Source organism: Rhinoderma darwinii, chromosome 3 (genome assembly GCF_050947455.1).
Source record: "Rhinoderma darwinii isolate aRhiDar2 chromosome 3, aRhiDar2.hap1, whole genome shotgun sequence".
In the NCBI taxonomy this organism is placed as follows: Eukaryota; Metazoa; Chordata; class Amphibia; order Anura; family Rhinodermatidae; genus Rhinoderma; species Rhinoderma darwinii.
Genome location: NC_134689.1, coordinates 167,773,373 through 167,792,441, shown reverse-complemented (window position 1 = coordinate 167,792,441; position 19,069 = coordinate 167,773,373). Strand labels below are relative to the sequence as shown.

Genomic DNA, 19,069 nt, shown 5'->3' with positions numbered 1-19,069 from the left:
CACTTCAAAACATCTCAGTATGAAATACAAAAAAAATAAATAAAAAGGGAATGATAGTTTAAGTGTATATAAAGTGTGTATATTGGATTTAAAAAAAAAGATATTCCTAGAATATTCTTAAGTTTAAAAAAAACATCTACTGTAGTAATCTGTGGTCCATTTCAATAAAAAACAAAATTTCATACTTTCAGAAACAATTTTTCTGCCAGATAAAGCTCACTGCGCAACATATGTTCTTCAAACTTGGGTGTCCCTCTAACCACTGATGAATGTCAATTTGATAAACCAAAATTGAAAAGTAACAGCTTTTATTTCCTGGCCTGCTCTACAGTTATACCCACCTGTGTTTGTAACACTGCAATCCTCATTCCTTCTTCTTGTGTGGTATATGATGACCACCCACACAAGGGAGGTTCCCACCACACAGCAAACCACGGCTATAATCACCACCCCAACTGTGGCCCATCCATCATCCTCCAACGATGGGGTGGAATTTGCAGGGGAATCACATGTTGGATTTGGAATTACGGAAAGATGTATATTGCCTCTCTCCGTTCCAAGAATATTGGACATTTCACAAGTGTATTTTCCAGCATCTTCGAAGTCCGTGTCCACAAGAATAAGAAGTTGATTCCCAGCAGCAAAAAAATGTCTCTCTGTTACAATCAATGGTTTATCATCCTTTGTCCAATTCACTTTTGGTGTAGGGTTTCCCCCTGCTATGCATTGCAGGACTGTGGTTTCTCCTTTTGATACAGTTCGATCTACTAACGGTCGCAGAAACGATGGGGTTTCTGTTGTTGAGAAAGAAAACAAGAATGTATTACTAAATTATACTCTCTGCCAGAAAGGCAAAATACATACATAAAACGCATGGTAGTGTGGTTTTAATTTTGGAAATGTCCTACATTTCACTAACTGTCCCAGTTTACATACACAAAAAATACTATCTTTGGCAGAAAATAATCTATTTCCTGCATTACACTATTTCTACTTCCTATAGACTACATCCAATAGACTCTGATATGTCTCTGCAATAGAGCAATGTCATGGTGGACATGCGCTCTTAAAAAAATAGTACAAAATAATAAAAAAAAACAACAAAAAAAACACACACACACACACACACACACACACACACACACACACACACACACACACACACACAATATTTTGATTAATGGAGGAGGGGGAGTTATCATAGTTGTCCACATTTTTCCAGGCTTAATTGTCATATAAGACCAAAGTTTTTAACATTTGATTATGATAAACTGTGTAAAAGATTACTTACCTAGCACGGTCAGCGTAGCATTGGCTGAAATGCTGCCTGCACTATTCTGGGCTGTACAGCTGTATACACCAGTGTCTCCAATTTTAGCATTCACAATAAAGAACACATCATCTTCTGGCATTACATGCATCCGTCTCTCACGGGCCGCAGGGAAGTCTGTCCCACCATTTTTCTGCCAAGCGATCTGTGGCGTTGGGTAACCAACTGCAGCACACTCAAGTCGAGCGGTAGATCCAGCGCGAATAGTAAGGTCTATAGGCTTCTTTGTAAATGAAGGAAGCACTGAAATAAAATTAAATAAAAATTAGGAAAAAAATAAAATAAAAAAAGCACGCAAATTTATATATATGAGAGATTAATAATTACAAATAAATACAATAATAAATTTAAAGCAATAATAAAAATGCAGAAATACATACTGTTAACAGTTAACCTGGCCTTGACAGAGTAAGTGGTTCCAAAATGATTGGAGATGACACACTGGTATTTTCCTTCACTGATGAACTCCACATTGCGCAGCCTTAGAATAGTGGTGTACTCCATTACAACACCACCCTGTACTCGCTGGTGAGCATAACTTTCCATCTCTGCATCATGTAGAATTTCATTATCTTTTTTCCAAGAAAAACTCATTGGGGAGTCACTGCTGCTGGCTGCCGAGCAAATAAAGGTCACATTGGAGCCTTTTATTGCAGACTTTGTATCGGGCTGGACAGTAATCTGGGGCTTTGGAAAATCATCTATGTATAATAACAGGAAAAAAAATGAAAATACATCAGTGAACATAAATTACAAAATCTATTATTATACAATTGCCAGAATAAAAAAATAGACAGGACTAGTGCACACTTTAAAGCCTACCCCTCTGGCCAGAATTATAGATTTGTGTTGTTTGTTCTCAATACCACATTTTACCCAAAACTGGTTCATCCTTAATTATTATAAAAAAAAAAAATAAACAATCTTGTTATCGTCTATAAACCGATTTCTTATTTTGTCAAAAACAAAAAAGGTCAGGTACCAAAAAAAGGGAAAGAGAATTATTAAATAAAATTCACTTAAGAAACTTACCACACACAAATCCATCAGCGCTCACGGAGAAGATACTTTTGCCTTTTAGACTTTGGGGATGTGCACAGTTGGCATTTACGAAGGCTTGCAACTTATTTTCGGTCAACCACTGTGGTAGCCATTTCAACTGACAATCGCACAAAAGGCTTGACGTGTTCAGATGCCTGTATTACAATATAACATGAAAGCAAATTACAAAGATAGATTCAAACTGCTTTGGACAAAGCCAACAAAAGTGTGGCAGCCAATGATTATTGATGCAGAACTCCATACAAGGGACAAGTATCTTACAGTAATGGAGAAAATAATTTTGGAAGGCATAAAAACTTACAGTTGCTGAAGTCTCTTCATCTGCGAAAATGCATTACTCTGCATTGACACAATGGCATTTTTACTTAGATCCCTGAATGTGAGGAAAGGGAGAAAAAAAAAGGGAAAATAAATATTGTGCAATAAAAAAAATCTAAAATATCAAAATATGATAAAAAGCTGTAAAACCAGTGTTTGCTTGAGTTTTTAATTCAGAAAAGGCAAAACTATCGCAAATGAAGCGTATAGAATAGCATAAAATACCATTATACTAGAAAGTCCAAAACACAGACCATGTACTTACAAGTATTCAAGCGATTCCAACCATGAAAATGCCTTTTTTGTAATCGATCCTATCCGATTGCCCTGCAGCATCCTACAAGATAAATATCAGCGTAATGTAGACAGTGATTGTTAAATGCGATTGTAGAAATACTTTGATGTGATGGTATTGTGTATTCAATGAAAACCTATGAGAATCTGAGTGACTTCCTAATAAATAAATGCAGATGGTACAAAAAGTTACTTACAGCCTTGTTAATTTTTCAAGCCCAGAGAATGCGCCATTCATATCTTCAATAGTCCAAGAAATTTCATTATTCTTCAGATCCCTGTTAAAAAAAAAACAAAAAACAGTTAAATAAACCAAGCTTTGTTAAGATTATACTTCACAGATTTAAAAAAAGAATGAACATCACAAAAAAGCAGGAAAGAACCGCAATGTTGTAATTGTTTTTTGGAACAGAATCCTCAAGTATTGTCCTCCAACTGTGAGAGGCGAGGTTGCATAACGTAAGACCCTGATAACAATCAAACCCTGGGCCAGGCCAGCATTAGCCCTCAGATGACCTGCTATTCATAACAATTGATACTCTAAATGACTTTCCCCCCTAGTGAGTTCTTTGGGGGTATAGGACAGTGATGACTTTCCAGCATTTTGCAAATCTCCGCCTTACTTTTTCCTGTACCGTTTAAGTATTGAATGCATAATAAAAAAAGAAAAAAAAAAGACAAACTGTAGGAGTTTACCGGCTTTGAACCTCAGAATTGTTTTAATTGTTGCTAAAACTTGGAACTCTTACAGAGATGTTGTGGGAACCTTACATAAAATAGATCACTTATATGTTCAAAAGGTATTAGGTACATTGAACCTTCTACCAATAAATAAATAAATAGTGATACCATTATAACAAACCTTATTGGTATCACCATTTATCCAAAACTGACTGTTTTAGGGATTAGACTTGAGTCTAGAAGGATCCGTGAAAACGGACGAAAATAGGACATGTCCTATTTGTTCACGGGCCCTCCACACGGTCCGTTACAACAATGGCACTGAACAGTCCCATTGAATTGCATGGGTTTTTTTAACGGACAGCACATGGAATAAGCCCTTAGTATCATAACGACCACCAAAACTCTTTTTCAGTCAGACCACACCCAATATTCATTTACACCTATTAGATTAGCTAGGAGATAGGGCATTACTAAACTAGTGACAGATCCTCGTTAAGGACAAGTTTCTAGAGAAACCACAGCAGGACAATATAAGGGGCCACAATTTGTATTAACACCACAATAGCCGTGAGTTAAGAGAACTTATTAACCACAAACTGGGGTATAAAAAGTAAAATTGCCAAAAGGTATAAAATCTAACAGAAGAAATTAGAAAATAGATACATGTATAGTAAATACTTTCTACCTCTATAGGTTAAATCTATTCAACATTTAAGTACAGGACTCTGGTGGGTGTCCTTACTGATTTAGATGTAAACTAGGAAATTACTTTAAAACAAAAGTGATCACCAGGGTATTTCCATTGATCTTTTTCACCTTTAGGCTATGTTCACACGGAGTATTTTGGGGGAGGAATATCTGCCTCAAAATTCCGTTTGGAACTTTGAGGCAGATTTTCCTCTCCCTGCACGCCGATTTTCGCAGCGTTTTTCGCCCGCGGCCATTGAGCGCCGCGGGCATAAAACAGCGCGAAATACGCTTTCTCTGCCTCCCATTGAAGTCAATGGGAGGTCAGAGGCGGAAGCGCCCGAAGATAGGGCATGTCGCTTCTTTTTCCCGCGAGGCAGTTTTACTGCTCGCGGGAAAAAGACACAGACGCCTCCCATTGAAATCAATGGGAGGCGTTCTCGGGCCGTTTTTGGCGAGTTTTGCGACTCGGTTTCCGCGTCAGAAAACTCGGCAAAATACCCCGTGTGAACATAGCCTTACTGTACCCAATACCTTCAAGCAAATTCATTGTCAGAAAGCACAAAGTTATTCCACACCATTATTAGGGCACACAAAATTAAATCTGTTTTTAACCAGTAAACCACAAATATTAAAACATAGAAATGTTTCAATACATGTTTCATGAGAAGGATATGGTCACTTACAATGTGCTTAAACTGGACAGCCCATGAAAAGCACCGTCAGCAATATTACTAATTTGGTTGTTGCCTATGAATAGTCTTCCAAGCAGGCTTAATCCCATAAAACTTGACTCATCTAATCTTGTTAATTCATTGAAGGTTAAATCTCTGGAAAATTAAAGGGAAAAAAAAAAATGTTACTTAGGATTTATTCAGACAAACGGGAATTACGTTTCATTTACACCTATTAGATTAGCTAGGAGATAGGGCATTACTAAACTAGTGACAGACGCGCGTTGCATGGACCTATATTAGTCTATTGGGCCGTGCAGACATGTGCGTGCTTTTTACTCAACGTGAGTCCGCTGAAAAAAAGTCACGACATGTCCGTTCTTCGGGCGTTTTGCGCGAATCACACACCCATTGAAGTCAATGGGTGCGTGAAAACCACGCATGCCGAACGGAAGCACTTCCGTGCGAACTGCGTGATTCGCGCAACAGCGGTGAAAAGGATGAATGAAAACAGAAAAGCACCACGTGCTTTTCTGTTAACAAACATCCAAATGGAGTGTCATAATGATGGCGGCTGCGCGAAAAGCCCGCAGCTGCGCATCATATGCTGATGCCCCACGGAGCTGTTAAGTGGCTTTTGCGCAGGCAAAACGCCGCGTTTTTGCGTGCGCAAAAACGCCACGCTCGTGTGTATCCAGCCTTAGTGTGAAAACTGAAATTGTACCCACAGTGTGATGTATATTTTAATGCAGGACAGGCTTAATTAAAACATCATGTCCTATAAAGGGGAAGGCTGAATAACAAATAAGTCTACGTGAAGTCAGGAAGAAAAAATGCCTTAGTAACACTGTTCTGAAAAAAGTACAAATCTGTGGTAAGAAACTCATGTTTTGGCATTGAATCTGTACTAAAATTTGGAACTAAATAAAAGCAACTTACAGCTCGCTGAGTTTTTGGCAAAACTCCCAGGCATCGGGGCTGATCCTGCTGATGGCGTTTTGGCCGAGATGGAGGTGCTGCAACATAAGCAAGCCATACAACCAGCCTCGACTAATCTCTGTGAGATTGTTATGATCCAACAGCCTTAAAAATGGAAAAATGCAAATGTAAACACATATGGAGACACAAAATTAAACATAAGAAAAACATGCTGTGCCATGGCAGGTTGGTAACTAAAAAGAAAGTAGACAACTTGGTTTAAAAGAAAGAAATTCCCTCTGGATCACTGAATCTGTCTTACTATTGGAATCACATTTGCTTATAAAGGGTTTGATTTTTATACTAGAGAATTGCTCATAAAGTAATTTCATAATTTAACATGGTTCCAAACCAGAGCCTTACTTTTTACACAGGGCCAATGATAGGGGAAACGAGCGTTCCCGATCTTTGCCCTATATACACAGGACAGCAATGAGTCGATAAACGAGTAAACGCTCATTTAGATCTTTTATTAGGCCCTGAAAAATGGTCGATTGTCGGCAGCACACCTCCCCGGGGAGGTACTGCTGATAAGATGTAAACGTATGGGACGAACAATCGTATTAACAGTCGTTCGTCCACATACATTCCAATAATTTATGTAAATGGAGCAAACGAGCGCCAATCGACATACTATGTTGTGGATCAGCGCTCGTTTACCGGGCAGAATATCGGTCAGTGTAAAACTGCCTTCAGCCTACATATCTGCAGCATTGAGCCATAGACCATTTTGCCTGTGGGCACACCACCACTGATTATTATGGAAACAAAGAATGTTATAGACTTACAAAACTTCCATGTTGCTCAATCCCCAGAAGGCTCCATCCATAAGCCGTGTTATCCCATTTCTCTGAATATTCAGATATTTTAAGGCATCAAGGCCTTGGAAAGTGAGTCCATCTATGTGTTTTATTCGGTTACGCTTCATCTCCCTGTGACAGAAAACAGAAGTGATGGTTACAATAACAGTTCTAGAATAGTAATGCAAATAATTCAAAACAGAATAAACTTTTTACAGCCTGTTCATATAATATTTTAGCCCTATGAACCTCAGTGTATGCACTGGGAAAGCTCCTGGCGTATACGTGGAACAAATCCATAGGCCCTATTCACCCGGTGCATATAAAAAAAAAAAAAAAAAAAGGGTCCTTTTTGCATCTGCCTGGCTGGTATGCGTCGGCATACCTTTTTATTTTTGCAATAAACAATACTATTCACTACTACACTATTCCATACGTGCAGTATAATTATTATTATTTGTTTTTAGAAATGGAATCTGTTAGCAACATATGCCACTGTAGTAGGATAGGTCGCGTCTTTCATCAGAGGTATACGTCAGGAAATCCTCTGACGCAGGGCTCGGATGTGATGCAAGAGGAGTCTTACTTCGCTTCAGAGAACGGCATAGCGCCATGGGAGATTTCAGCAGATTCAAGATGAGAATCCTCAGTATGGAATACCTTTTAAAGACTCCTCAACATAAAACGATCTGTGATTACATATAGCAAGTTTTAAAGAGGATCTGTCACTAGTTTACTAATGCCCTATCTCCTAACTAATCTAATAGGCGCTTTGCTGCAGATAACTACAATGTAATTTTTTTTCAAAAATGTTTATTTGTAAAGTTATGAGCATTATTCTAAATATGCTAATTTGGCTATACTTGCCAAATGGGAGATTACTCTTTCTTTTTACTCAGGGCGGTGTAAGGTTTTCTGTATGCCGCTGTCCAATCAGCGTACAGCTTCTCCCCCCTTCCCTGCCAAGAAACGCAGGGTGATTATATAGTATACAGCTTCCATTCCCAACTGTGTATTCAACTGGCGATATCTCCGGTTATTTCGCAGCTAGAACTGCTGGTGTCATATGAAAGATTAGAATTTCATCTTTCATATGCCACCAGAACCACTTTTTTAGGTAGTCCACAGCCAGGGATATGGCTGTTTTAAGTGATCCCCCTTCCCTCCAGCCTCAGTCTCTCACAGTGTGTGAAGCAGCTTTATGCGTCGGAGGCTGTGAGGTAGCACCACCTCAGGAGAATCGCTGGTGGTGACACCCACTTGTTTAGTATAGACTCATTTTCATAGTTAGGAAAAGCACATCATTTTTAAAATAAACGTTTTGGGACACAATTTTCTCTAGCATCATCAGTGTCACAACGTCTATTAGATTAGCTAGGAGATTGGGAATTACTACACTAGTGACAGATCCTCTTTAAGACGACCTAGGTCTTCATCATGTGAGATCATACACAATATATATATATATATGTATATTATAGTGAGACAGTGACAGGTAAAGTCATCGAGGTAAGGTACATTTCCCCTAGAATCCTGTCATATGTATCCTAGGCTCCAGGGAATGAGTATTTTTTTGCAATAGAAAGCTCTAGCTTTCCAATCTCGGCTTAAGGAAAAGCCGGAAAAAGGGCTTGGAGTTGGATTGGGGAAGAGCAGGGCAGGTTCCCCAATCCCTAGTCCATCTCTGTTTGTAGGACAAGGCTGCTGCTCAATTAGCTGCACCTGCAGCCTGTGTATAAAAAGGTGCAAACACAGTGTGTGTCAGTCTCACCCCTGACTCAGACCGGAGACTACCAAGTCTGGAGTAGCCTGTATGCTATGTGAGTAAAGACCTGTGTTACTTTGTGTCCAGTGCCTGGTAGGAAGGCACTTGGTATAGTTAGATAATATCTTGTTTAGTTAGTGCTCAGACGAGCAGGATTTATTTTGTATTTTGCCTTGTTGTACAAGAGGCTGTTTCTTTGACAAGAATAAAACAAAGGCAAAGCCCTGTTATGAACTTTAATGCACTGTGTCCCTGTCTCTGGCTACTAAGAAACCGCTGTACCAACCTCTCCTGATGCTAAACCTTCACAATATATATAAAAAATAAAAAAAGGACAAAGATAGTGAAGTATATCAGACAAGTGATAGAAAGTAAAAATATATGGAACAGGGAGAGTAAATAGTTGAAGCAGTTCGTAGGTAAGTGTGAAAGTTATGTGAAATTTTAGGCAGATCTCTATAAAGACTAAGATTCGCACTTACAAATGCTGCAGATTGGAAAGCTTGAACATTTTGGTCGGGATGTAGCCAATCCGGTTCTTATTAAGTTTCAGAACTTGCAATGTAGCCGATAAGTTGTCAAACGCGCCAGATTCCATAGATGTTATTAGGTTTTTATTGATGTACCTATAGGTCAAAGAAAGTTCAAATGGCTTTTTACACAATGCACACGAACTGGTGAATAAGTATGCATATCATGCATAACATCGTATTATAGAATAAAAATATGAAACCAACGTGTCGAATTGTAAAGTATAGAAATGTTCCTGTCCTACTTAAAACAAATTTATAGAGCCATTCTAAACATTTAAAAAACAGACTGCATTAGGAATAACTTACAGGTATTTGAGCCTCAGTACAGGAAACGATGGTGTTTTAAGATCGGTAATAAGATTATTGCTCAAATCTAAGGTTTCGAGTGATTGGTAAGGTTCCAGATGCTCAGGCAAAACAGAATCAATCTTGTTGTTTGTTCTAAAATAAACATAGAAGAAGTTCAATAACTTGTGGTGATTGGGGTGGATCATTACATGGTCACATGGTACACAACGCGGAAATGAATTTAAAAGTCCTACAAGTATATTGCGTACAGGTGAAATAGACAACAAACTATCTACACAGAAGATATCCTGTAACTACATCATCTTAAAGGTGCAGATCAAATTAAATTATAAAAGGGCCCCTTAAAAAAATAAAATAAAAATGGGCACATCTGGCTGAAGCAGCTGCACGTTGAGTAATTCATATTTGGAATGGAAATGTTTAATTGTGAAATAATGCAGAATTTAAATAAAGGTTTAGGCGAAATATAGTTTAGGAAAAATCACAATGATACGGATGGAATATTACTATTATTTGAACACCATAATTAAGAGGAATTTTGGCTCCCAGGACTGTAATAAATGACACAGGTGTAGCTTCCCAAAAAAGTAATATGCAAAAGCTGCAGGGCACAATACTGGTTTATTAAGAAGGTAATTACTGACAAGGTGTTAAACCCATAAATTACTTGAGTGATAAACTCTCCTTTGCAGACCGGCTTGTTACGGCAGGGGCCAGCAATTTCCTGAACTGCACACCCTCTAAATTGCAGCCTGAAAGTGTTCAGTTGTAATCCAGACTGGTGCACAGTGACGCCTTTGTGCACAGCATTCATTAGAACACAGATTTCTTATGGCTGAATGAATAATGGATTCTGTATCACAAAACATTAACATGGCCTAATGTGCTCAAACTAAATCAGAATAGTTTATATTTAAGCAAAAAAAAAAAAACTGTATGGTCTTCAAAGATTCCTAGAATGACTTGTAGCTTAGATATGGGTTTGTATATACAGTATTTATAGATGAACGTGTGGATTGAGCATCTTAATTGTTGGCTGAAAGACAATTATTGGATGTCTAGGTCTTCTACCACTACAGTTATCTCCTCTAGCAATAAGAGGGTGACGTGGACAAATGTCCTCATACCTTACAGTTTTATAAGAAATGAGCACCTGGCTAGTTAAACCTAAGCAAATTGCTTTAAAACTCAAGGTAGCTATAAAATACATTTGTTGGAAAAAAAAAGGCACATTCCCTGCAGGTGGAAAGTAAAAGCAGTCTAGAGAACTTAATATAAAAATGGAAATGGCAAAAGCATAATAATTTAGACTTCATCCATTTCTCCTACAAGCTGAATTTTTATGAATATTGAGGACTTTCATTGAGTCTGCCTTTGCTTTAGGAAAGATTCAAATTAACAAAATATATATATATATATATATATATATATATATATATATATATATAATTTATTTTTGAAATTTGTGTACTAACAGAGGATTTCTACGGCACATTTTCTTATCAAAGTACTATCTACGAAATATAAATGTGGCATTCTCTAAACCTGTATGAGTTTTACATGGTAATCTATTAATCTCTAAGGCTCTGCACACATGCTTTAGCCCTATGTTCGGCATACGTATAGGGAAAGCTCCTGGCGTATAAACATATCCATAGTCTCCATTCCCCTGGTGTATGCCAAAAGGAGTGTCCTTTTGGCAAAAGAGACAATGCTATTTCATACAAAAGGTATACCAGAGAAAAAAAAAAAAAAAGGGATACCTCATTGTATTTTTCTACTGCGATAGCATATTCGCAACGTATCCCACCGTATGCCTACACAGTGAGATATGCCACAGCCCTACATAGGAAATATACGTCAGGGAGGATGTCCTGACATGTACGCCAGAATTAGGCCAAAAACAAGGTGTGAACACTGTAGAAGATATGGTTTGATTATGATCGGAATAGTATTATTTGATTTATGTACTGATCATTGTGATTAACAAAAATTAGAGTCAATACAGAGGAAGTTATAAATAATACACGATACAGTGCTCGATAATGCAAGCCACACCATAGCTACATTTTGTTTCTATGACAGATAGTACTCAATGGATTCTATTAGCATGCCCATTTCAGTTTTTTTCATCAGGGTGCTATCCGTTGTTTTAACCGATAGCACCCTGACATTCATTTCAATGGGGCCATGCACACTTTCGTAATTTTAACGGAACCGTGCAGCCGTTCCGTGAAAATTAGGACAGGTCCTACTCCTGCCCATTTTTGACGGAACAGTCTAGGCCTTTTCTTTGCTTTGGTCCGTGAAACGGACTGCACACGGAAGCCATCCGTGCGGCCCGTGTTTCACGGAACAGTCATTAGCGGCCGGCCGACGAAAGTGTGCATGCAGCCTAAGGCCATTACTCTGTGAAGGCTGGGGCTACAAAGCAGACTTTTCACGTGACCTAGTCTGTGTAGATCCTAGCCTTAAAGGGAAGGTGTCATGAAAACATTTTTTTTATCATATTGCTTTTAATAGGATATTAACATAAATTTTATTGATTTGTGTTCTCGTGTTCTACTTTTTATTTTGTACTTACTTTTACTTCTCTATGGGGGCTGTCATTTTTTTTTCATCTCTGTATGTGTCGATTAACGACACATACAGAGATGGAATACGGCACATACAACCCCACAGAGAATGCGAACGGGAGCCGTTCCATTCTCTGCAGCGTACGCTGTCTGTGTGGGAACGGCGCATGCTCCGCTCCCACACAGACTAAAACAAGGCTCGTTCGCAGAGCGAAATCCGGCGCCATTTTCATGTGGACCGGAAGCCGCTGCTGGACAGTAAGATGACAACTTCCGGACGCGGCTTTCAACCATGTGTTCAAGGGATCAAAGGCGCAAGGAATAGGAGCGGAGGCGGCAGCAGCAGGTAATATATGTTCGTGTAGGTGATGTGTGTATTATATTCATGTAGGTTCGGGTTATACTGTCTGCTGAGCCCTGTATCTAATCCTCCTACACTGTGCAGTCGCTCAGAAAATGGCGGCACACAGTGTAGGAGGTTTGAAGAGTCAAACCCCTCCTTCTTCTGGCACTAGCCAGAATAAGGGAGGGGGGATTGTGTGAGGACACTAGAGAGAGTGAGTCTACCCCAAATTTGCAGCATAAAGCAATGAGGTTGCTTTACCACATTGACCATGCTGCAATTTCGGGAACTGCTCCCTTTAGTGGCCAGCACATGGAAATGTTATAAATTAGAATCTAATTTATAATATTTCCTGACTTGTGAAAAAATTAAAAGGGGTTTCCCATAATCAATATTTATCTCCTATCGGTAATAAATGTTAAATCGGTGGGGGCCTGACCATTGCAACCCACACAGATCCCAAGAACAGCCAAACTTGGCCGTCCCTGTGTGCCTCATATAAATAGAGCGATACTGAGCATGCTCAGCCAAGCCTCCATTTTTTTTCTACGTGGCTACCGGAGATAGCAAAGAAGATGCATGAAATGATCTGCTCTTTCGTAAAAAAAAAATATATATATATCTTATACTTACAAGGAAAGAAGTGTAATATTTGCTGACAAAGGGCCAAGATTGGGGATCATCTTCAAGTCATTTCTATTTAACCTCCTATTTAAAAAGGAAACACAATAATGAACTTTAAAACTTCCATTTAATATTATAAGAAACATACACGAAAAAGATAATGTAAGCATATAGTCTTCAAAATATAGCTTGACCAGAAAAAAGGAGAGTATAAAAAACAAACTTACAGTTCACGTAGATTATGAAGGTGACTCATTGAGCTAGCTTTGATTGAAGAAAGTCTGTTCTGGCTCAAATCCCTTTAAAAGATAAATGAAATGATATTTGTAATCATCAGAACTAACCGTTGCTAGCCATAGATAAAGACTTTTCTTGGATACAATCGTAAAATCATTCAGATTGTTAACAATGATTGAATGCATCACATCAATGAAAATCAGATGAAGCAGGCGATAGTCAATGAGACCATGATTTGGAATTTATTAACATCTGACCCATGTACTGGCAGAAAGCTGCTGACTTCAACATCCTCTAATGAATAAATATGCAAATCAGGTTAGCAGCAGGCTCCGCAAAGAACGCATTGTAGAAACATATACAGTACTCATGAAGTCTTCATAGGAAACAAAAATAGTCCTTCCTTATAAAACTGTACCCTTAAAAAGAAATGAGAAAAATCTGAAGCTTTTTTTCCCCCTTTTTGAAAAAAATAAAATTATATATATATTATATATATAAAAACATATAACACATAAAAAAAAAAAGCAACCATCCAAATGTTGGAAAACTACATTTTAACCACGACCTTTAAAAAGCAAAAAAAATAAATAAAACACACGGCCCCTTACTAATCAAAAACACCTTTTCCTATTCACGTAGCACATGAAGAGGTGAGAAAATCTGTCCTCATTTGGTTAGGCCCAAACACAAAAGAGCAGAGTTTTGAAACTATTAAAATCGTGCACGATGGACCACAGTGGAGCCAGACACTTTCACTCGGAGCTCAAGCCCCCGTCCATCTGGATTCCATTACTGCAGCCACAAGCGTAACAACTTCCACCATGAATCAAAGAGACGACGGTATTTTAAACACTGGAAATATGTAACTCCTTTCGTTTTTTTACATGAATCAAGCATACACAAAGGAGATCACTAGAAAGGTTTTACAGCCGTGCATAATTGGGGAGTTAGAATAAACCTTTGCCATGGACACCAAGACAGGAAACAACGCACCCAAATATTTTAGAACGTGAAAACACACACCACAGAGTCTGGTAAATTCTACAAAAAGCAGACACCCCCCTCACAATGCACCTGGATCTGTAAAAGTCATTATTTGAAAAACACTCCTACAGCGGTGGTCTCGCTAGCTCATGTTTTTGCAACTTCAATTTCTATGCCATATACCTCCAAATACACCAGCAGCTGTAACCACAATCTGTCAACTATAAATGCAGGGCGAATGGCTGTGCAAGGGGAAAAGGGTTTTCAGAAAAATGAGCTGAAACAGGAAAATAAACTCATTTGAACTTTCCATGAATAATAATCCAGAAAAAGCAAACCTTTTAAAATGAAATAACCATATAAATATGCTCTTTTATACCCAATTAAGAGTTGCAATTCTTAATACATATTAAAAGAAGCCATACCCTGAAATTGTGTATGCAAATCGCACCAAGAATTTCAGCGGTGAATGCGGTAAGGGCATGACCACACATGGCGGAATTCCTCCGCAACTGTCCGCATCAATGCCGCACAGAATCTGCGTTGCAGATTCTGCAGCGGATCTGCACAAAATGTGCAGAAAATTGATGCGGACTGGCCGCTGCGGACTGCAGGAAAAGTGCTTCTCTTCTCCCTATTCAGTGCAGGATAGAGAGAAGGGACAGCACTTTCCCTAGTGAAAGTAAAAGAAATTCATACTTACCGCCCGTTGTCTTGGTGACGCGTCCTTCTTTCGGCATCCGGCCCGACCTCCCTGGATGACGCTCCAGTCCATGTGACCGCTGCAGCCTGTGCTTGGCCTGTGATTGGCTGCAGCCGTCACTTACACTGAAACGTCATCCTGGGAGGCCGGACTGGAGACAGACGCAGGGAGTTCTCGGTAAGTATGAACTTATATGTTTTTTTACAGATACATGTATATTGAGATCGGTAGTCACTGTCCCGGGTGCAGAAACAGTTACTGCCGATCGCGTAACTCTTTCAGCACCCTGGACAGTGACTATTTACAGACGTCTCCTAGCAACGCTCCCGTCATTACGGGAGCCCCATTGACTTCCTCAGTCTGGCTGTAGACCTAGAAATACATAGGTCCAGCCAGAATGAAGAAATGTCATGGTAGTAAAAACAATACGCTCCGCAGCACACATAAGATCTGCGGACTTCATTGCGGAATTTTGACTCTCCATTGAAGTCAATGGAGAAATTCCGCCATGAGTCCGCAACCAGTCCGCCACTGCTCCGCAACAGACAGAGCATGCTGCGGACAACAAATTCCGCTCCGCAGCCTATGCTCCGCAGCGGAATTGTACGCATCGTGTAAACGAACACTGCTAAATTAAAGTGAAAGTCAATGGAGAAACGGCTCCGCTGCGGATTAACGCTGCGGAGTGTCCGCAGCGGAATTTAAGTGAAATTCCGCTATGTGTGAACCCGCCCTAAGGCGCTGTTCACACTGGCATCATGGGTTCGGTTGAAAATGATGTAAGTACTATGAGTGTTTATTATGGAATATAGCATATTTCCTGATGTGATTGCGTCTAGACTTTGTCGTTAAAAGTGGCGCATTATGTTGTATAAAATTTTAGACCTATTTATGAAGCAAATGTGTGTAAAAAAAAAAAAATTTTGTACCTCCATAGACACTTTTCAAAAGGGTCTCAAAAACAGATGTGGTTTAGCGAATAGGCCATGGCTTAAATGTGCCAAAGAGGCCCTATAAGGAAGAAAAAAAAAAAAAAAAGTGTAACATGTCTAGCAAGATGCGCCAAAATCATACAGCATGCGCCACTTTGATAAATTTGCCGCTTCTTGTGACTGCCTGGTAAACATTAGACAGTTTGCCACTATTTACTCCACATACACTTCATGCAGATTTCTTTGCACAAAGTGAAGGCTGTTTGTGGAGCAGTTTGACCACATGTGTCCCTCACACCTACAGAGATGTAGCCCCATGACTCCAGGGCCAAATGTCACAGCTGTTAATTGAGTAAACACAGTGGGGTTTCAGTGTCCAACTCTGGGCTTATTTACACAGATGCAATGTTCCTGAATGAATTTTAGGAATGTTAACTTGAAAAGAACAGAACTGAATCTGCTTTGTGAGATGTGTGTTTATTTGACACATATTCAAGTTTGCAGCTAAGTAAACGTGCCGGCAGAATACTCTGGAAACAAAGCAAAATGTACAACAAATGTTAAGGCCTCATGCACACATCCGTCGGCCGTTGTATGGCCGCTAATGACGGTTCCATGAAACACGGATGGCTTCCGTGTGCAGTCCGTTGTTTCACGGACCAAATCAATGAAAAGGCAGAGACTGTTCCGTCAAAAACGGACAGGAGTAGGACCTCTCCTATTTTTTGATGGAACGGCCGCACAGTTCTGTTAAAACAACGGAAGTGTGCATGGCCCATTAAAATGTGTCAGGGTGCTATCAGTTAAAATAACAAACTGATAGCACCCTGAAGAAAAAACTGAAGTGGGTATGAGGCCTTAATAATGGAAAATATCCTTTACATAAATAATACAAAAGCTATAAAATCAAGTTCATGCATGCGCTTTTTCCTTCAAGCTTATTAAAAAAAATTAAAAAAAAATAAATGTAATACAACTAGTGCAGGCAAAACAGTACAAAAAGTTTGCCATATGACCAATCGAATACCAGGTTTCATTTTGTGTATAGCTCTAAGGGCTCTTGCGCACGACTGTGTTTACTGCCCAAGTCCTGTCCGTAATCCTTGGAAAGATAGGACATGTTCGATCAGAGAGTTGGGTCCAGGATTCACCCACTGAAGGGAATAGCTCCATGAAAACTATCGGGTGCCACTCTGTCGTGTTTCACATGGCAGTATTTAGGTCAGTATTTGAAAGCCAAAACAAGAAAAGGTGGTGTAAATCTTTCCATTACAGGTTCTCTCTATGTAGGTTATACTACTAGTTTTGTCTTTCAAACACTAATGCAAAATACTGACCGGCTGCTTTCACACATCAGTATTCTGCCTCAGAATTTGGAAGCCAAAACCGGAAGTGAAACAAACACAAAAAGTATAAGGGTATGTGCACACGATAGCAGGCTTTTACGTCTGAAAAGACAGACTGTTTTTAGGAGAAAACAGCTGCCTCGTTTCAGACGTAAAAGGTCCTCCTCGCATTATGCGAGGCGTCTTTGACGCTCGTAAATCTTGAGCTGCTCTTCATTGACTTCAATGAAGAACGGCTCAAATTACGTAGCAAAGAAGTGTCCTGCACTTCTTTGCCGAGGCAGTCAATTTACGCGTCGTCGTTTGACAGCTGTCAAACGACGACACGTAAATTACAGGTTGTCTGCACAATACGTCGGCAAACCCATTCAAATGAATGGGCAGATGTTTGCCGATGTATTGTAGCCCTATTTTCAGACGTAAAACGAAGCATAATACGCCTCGTTTACGTCTGAAAATATGTCGTGTGAACCCAGCCTAATAGATATATTTGCACTTCTTCCATGTTATGGACCCACTCCTGGTTTTGGCTTCCAAATACTGAAGCACTATACGTAGGGTATGTTCACACGCAAATGCAAATTACGGAGCTGTTTTCAGGCGAAAACAGCTCCTGAATTTCAGAAGTTTTTGCAAGTACTCGCGTTTTTCGCAGCGTAATTTACGGACGTAATTGGAGCTCTTTTTCATTGGAGTCAATGAAAAACTGCTCCAAAAATGTCCCAAGAAGTGACTTGCACTTCTTTGACACGGGCGTATTTTTAAGCGCCATCTTTTGACAGCGACGCGTAAAATTACAACTCGTCTGAACAGAACATCGTAAAACCCATTGCAAGCAATGGGCAATGTTTGCAGACGTAATGGAGCCGTCTTTTCAGGCGTAATTCAAGGCGTCAAACGCCTTATTTACGTCTGAAAATAGGTGGTGTGAACATACCTTAAGGCCGCTTATGGCGCAATTCACTCGCAGGTTCGTGTGCATGGGGCCTAACCAAAATACTGCCGTGTGAAGGGGCCTTAGTATTGGTATATAAAAACAGTGTAGCATGCTTATTTATACTGCACAGTAAGGCCCCTTGCACGCAAACATATTTTTGCGGCCGCAATTCACCCGCAAATCTGTGGGTGAATTGCGGCCCAATGCACACGGTCCGTGCATGGCCCAGGAGCCTGGACCGCAAAAAGAACAGACATGTCTTATTACGGCCGTGTTCTGCGGTCCAGGCTCATAGAAATTAATGCACGTGGTCATCTGCATGGCCCGTGATTTGCGGGAGGCCCGCGCGTGACACTCTACGGCCCTCCGACCCAAAAATCACGGCCGTGTACATGAGGCCTAAGGCCTTATTTTCACGAACGTGTTTCACATCCATGATACACGCGTGAAAATCACACGCGTCGCACGGACCTATGTAACTGAATGGGGCCGTTCAGACAGTCGGATTTTCATGCAGCGTGTGTCCGCTGCGTAAAACTCACGACATGTCCTATACTTGAGCGTGTTTTGCGCATCACGCACCCATTGAAGTCAATGGGTGCGTGAAAATCACGCGCAGCACATGGAAGCACTTCCGTGTGCTTCGCGTGATTCGTGCACCAGTAGATCAAGAAATGAAGGCAAAAATAAAAGCACTTCCTTCATTTCTTTTTCTAAACATCAAAACCGGGTGTCATAAGTATGGCATATGCGTGAAAATCACACAGCCACGCACCAAACACTTATGACACACGGAACTGCAACGCGTAAAAAACACACGTTCGTGTGAATTTCGCCTAAAGGTAAGTTCGTATGTAGCATAAATACTGCTGATTTCCCGCAACGGATTTTGTTGCGGAAAACCTGCAGCATAATAATACAGTAGAAGCAAAGTGGATGAGATTTGAACA

The 19,069-nt window shown here is 39.9% G+C and overlaps 1 protein-coding gene across 1 annotated transcript in view; it reads right to left on the bottom strand.

The window, feature by feature from the left end:
• LRIG3 (leucine rich repeats and immunoglobulin like domains 3) overlaps positions 1–19,069 on the bottom strand; it is a 31,200-nt gene that overhangs the window by 3,693 nt on the left and 8,438 nt on the right. Inside the window, exons 2-15 of the mRNA XM_075855026.1 lie at positions 13,205–13,276; positions 12,987–13,061; positions 9,432–9,566; positions 9,075–9,218; positions 6,816–6,959; positions 5,989–6,132; positions 5,062–5,205; positions 3,202–3,282; positions 2,976–3,047; positions 2,694–2,765; positions 2,363–2,526; positions 1,711–2,031; positions 1,292–1,573; positions 342–794 (exon numbers count right to left, since the gene is read on the bottom strand). Of these exons, the coding sequence (XP_075711141.1) occupies positions 342–794; positions 1,292–1,573; positions 1,711–2,031; positions 2,363–2,526; positions 2,694–2,765; positions 2,976–3,047; positions 3,202–3,282; positions 5,062–5,205; positions 5,989–6,132; positions 6,816–6,959; positions 9,075–9,218; positions 9,432–9,566; positions 12,987–13,061; positions 13,205–13,276 (2,303 nt within the window). The remainder of the gene's footprint in view (positions 1–341; positions 795–1,291; positions 1,574–1,710; positions 2,032–2,362; positions 2,527–2,693; positions 2,766–2,975; positions 3,048–3,201; positions 3,283–5,061; positions 5,206–5,988; positions 6,133–6,815; positions 6,960–9,074; positions 9,219–9,431; positions 9,567–12,986; positions 13,062–13,204; positions 13,277–19,069) is intronic.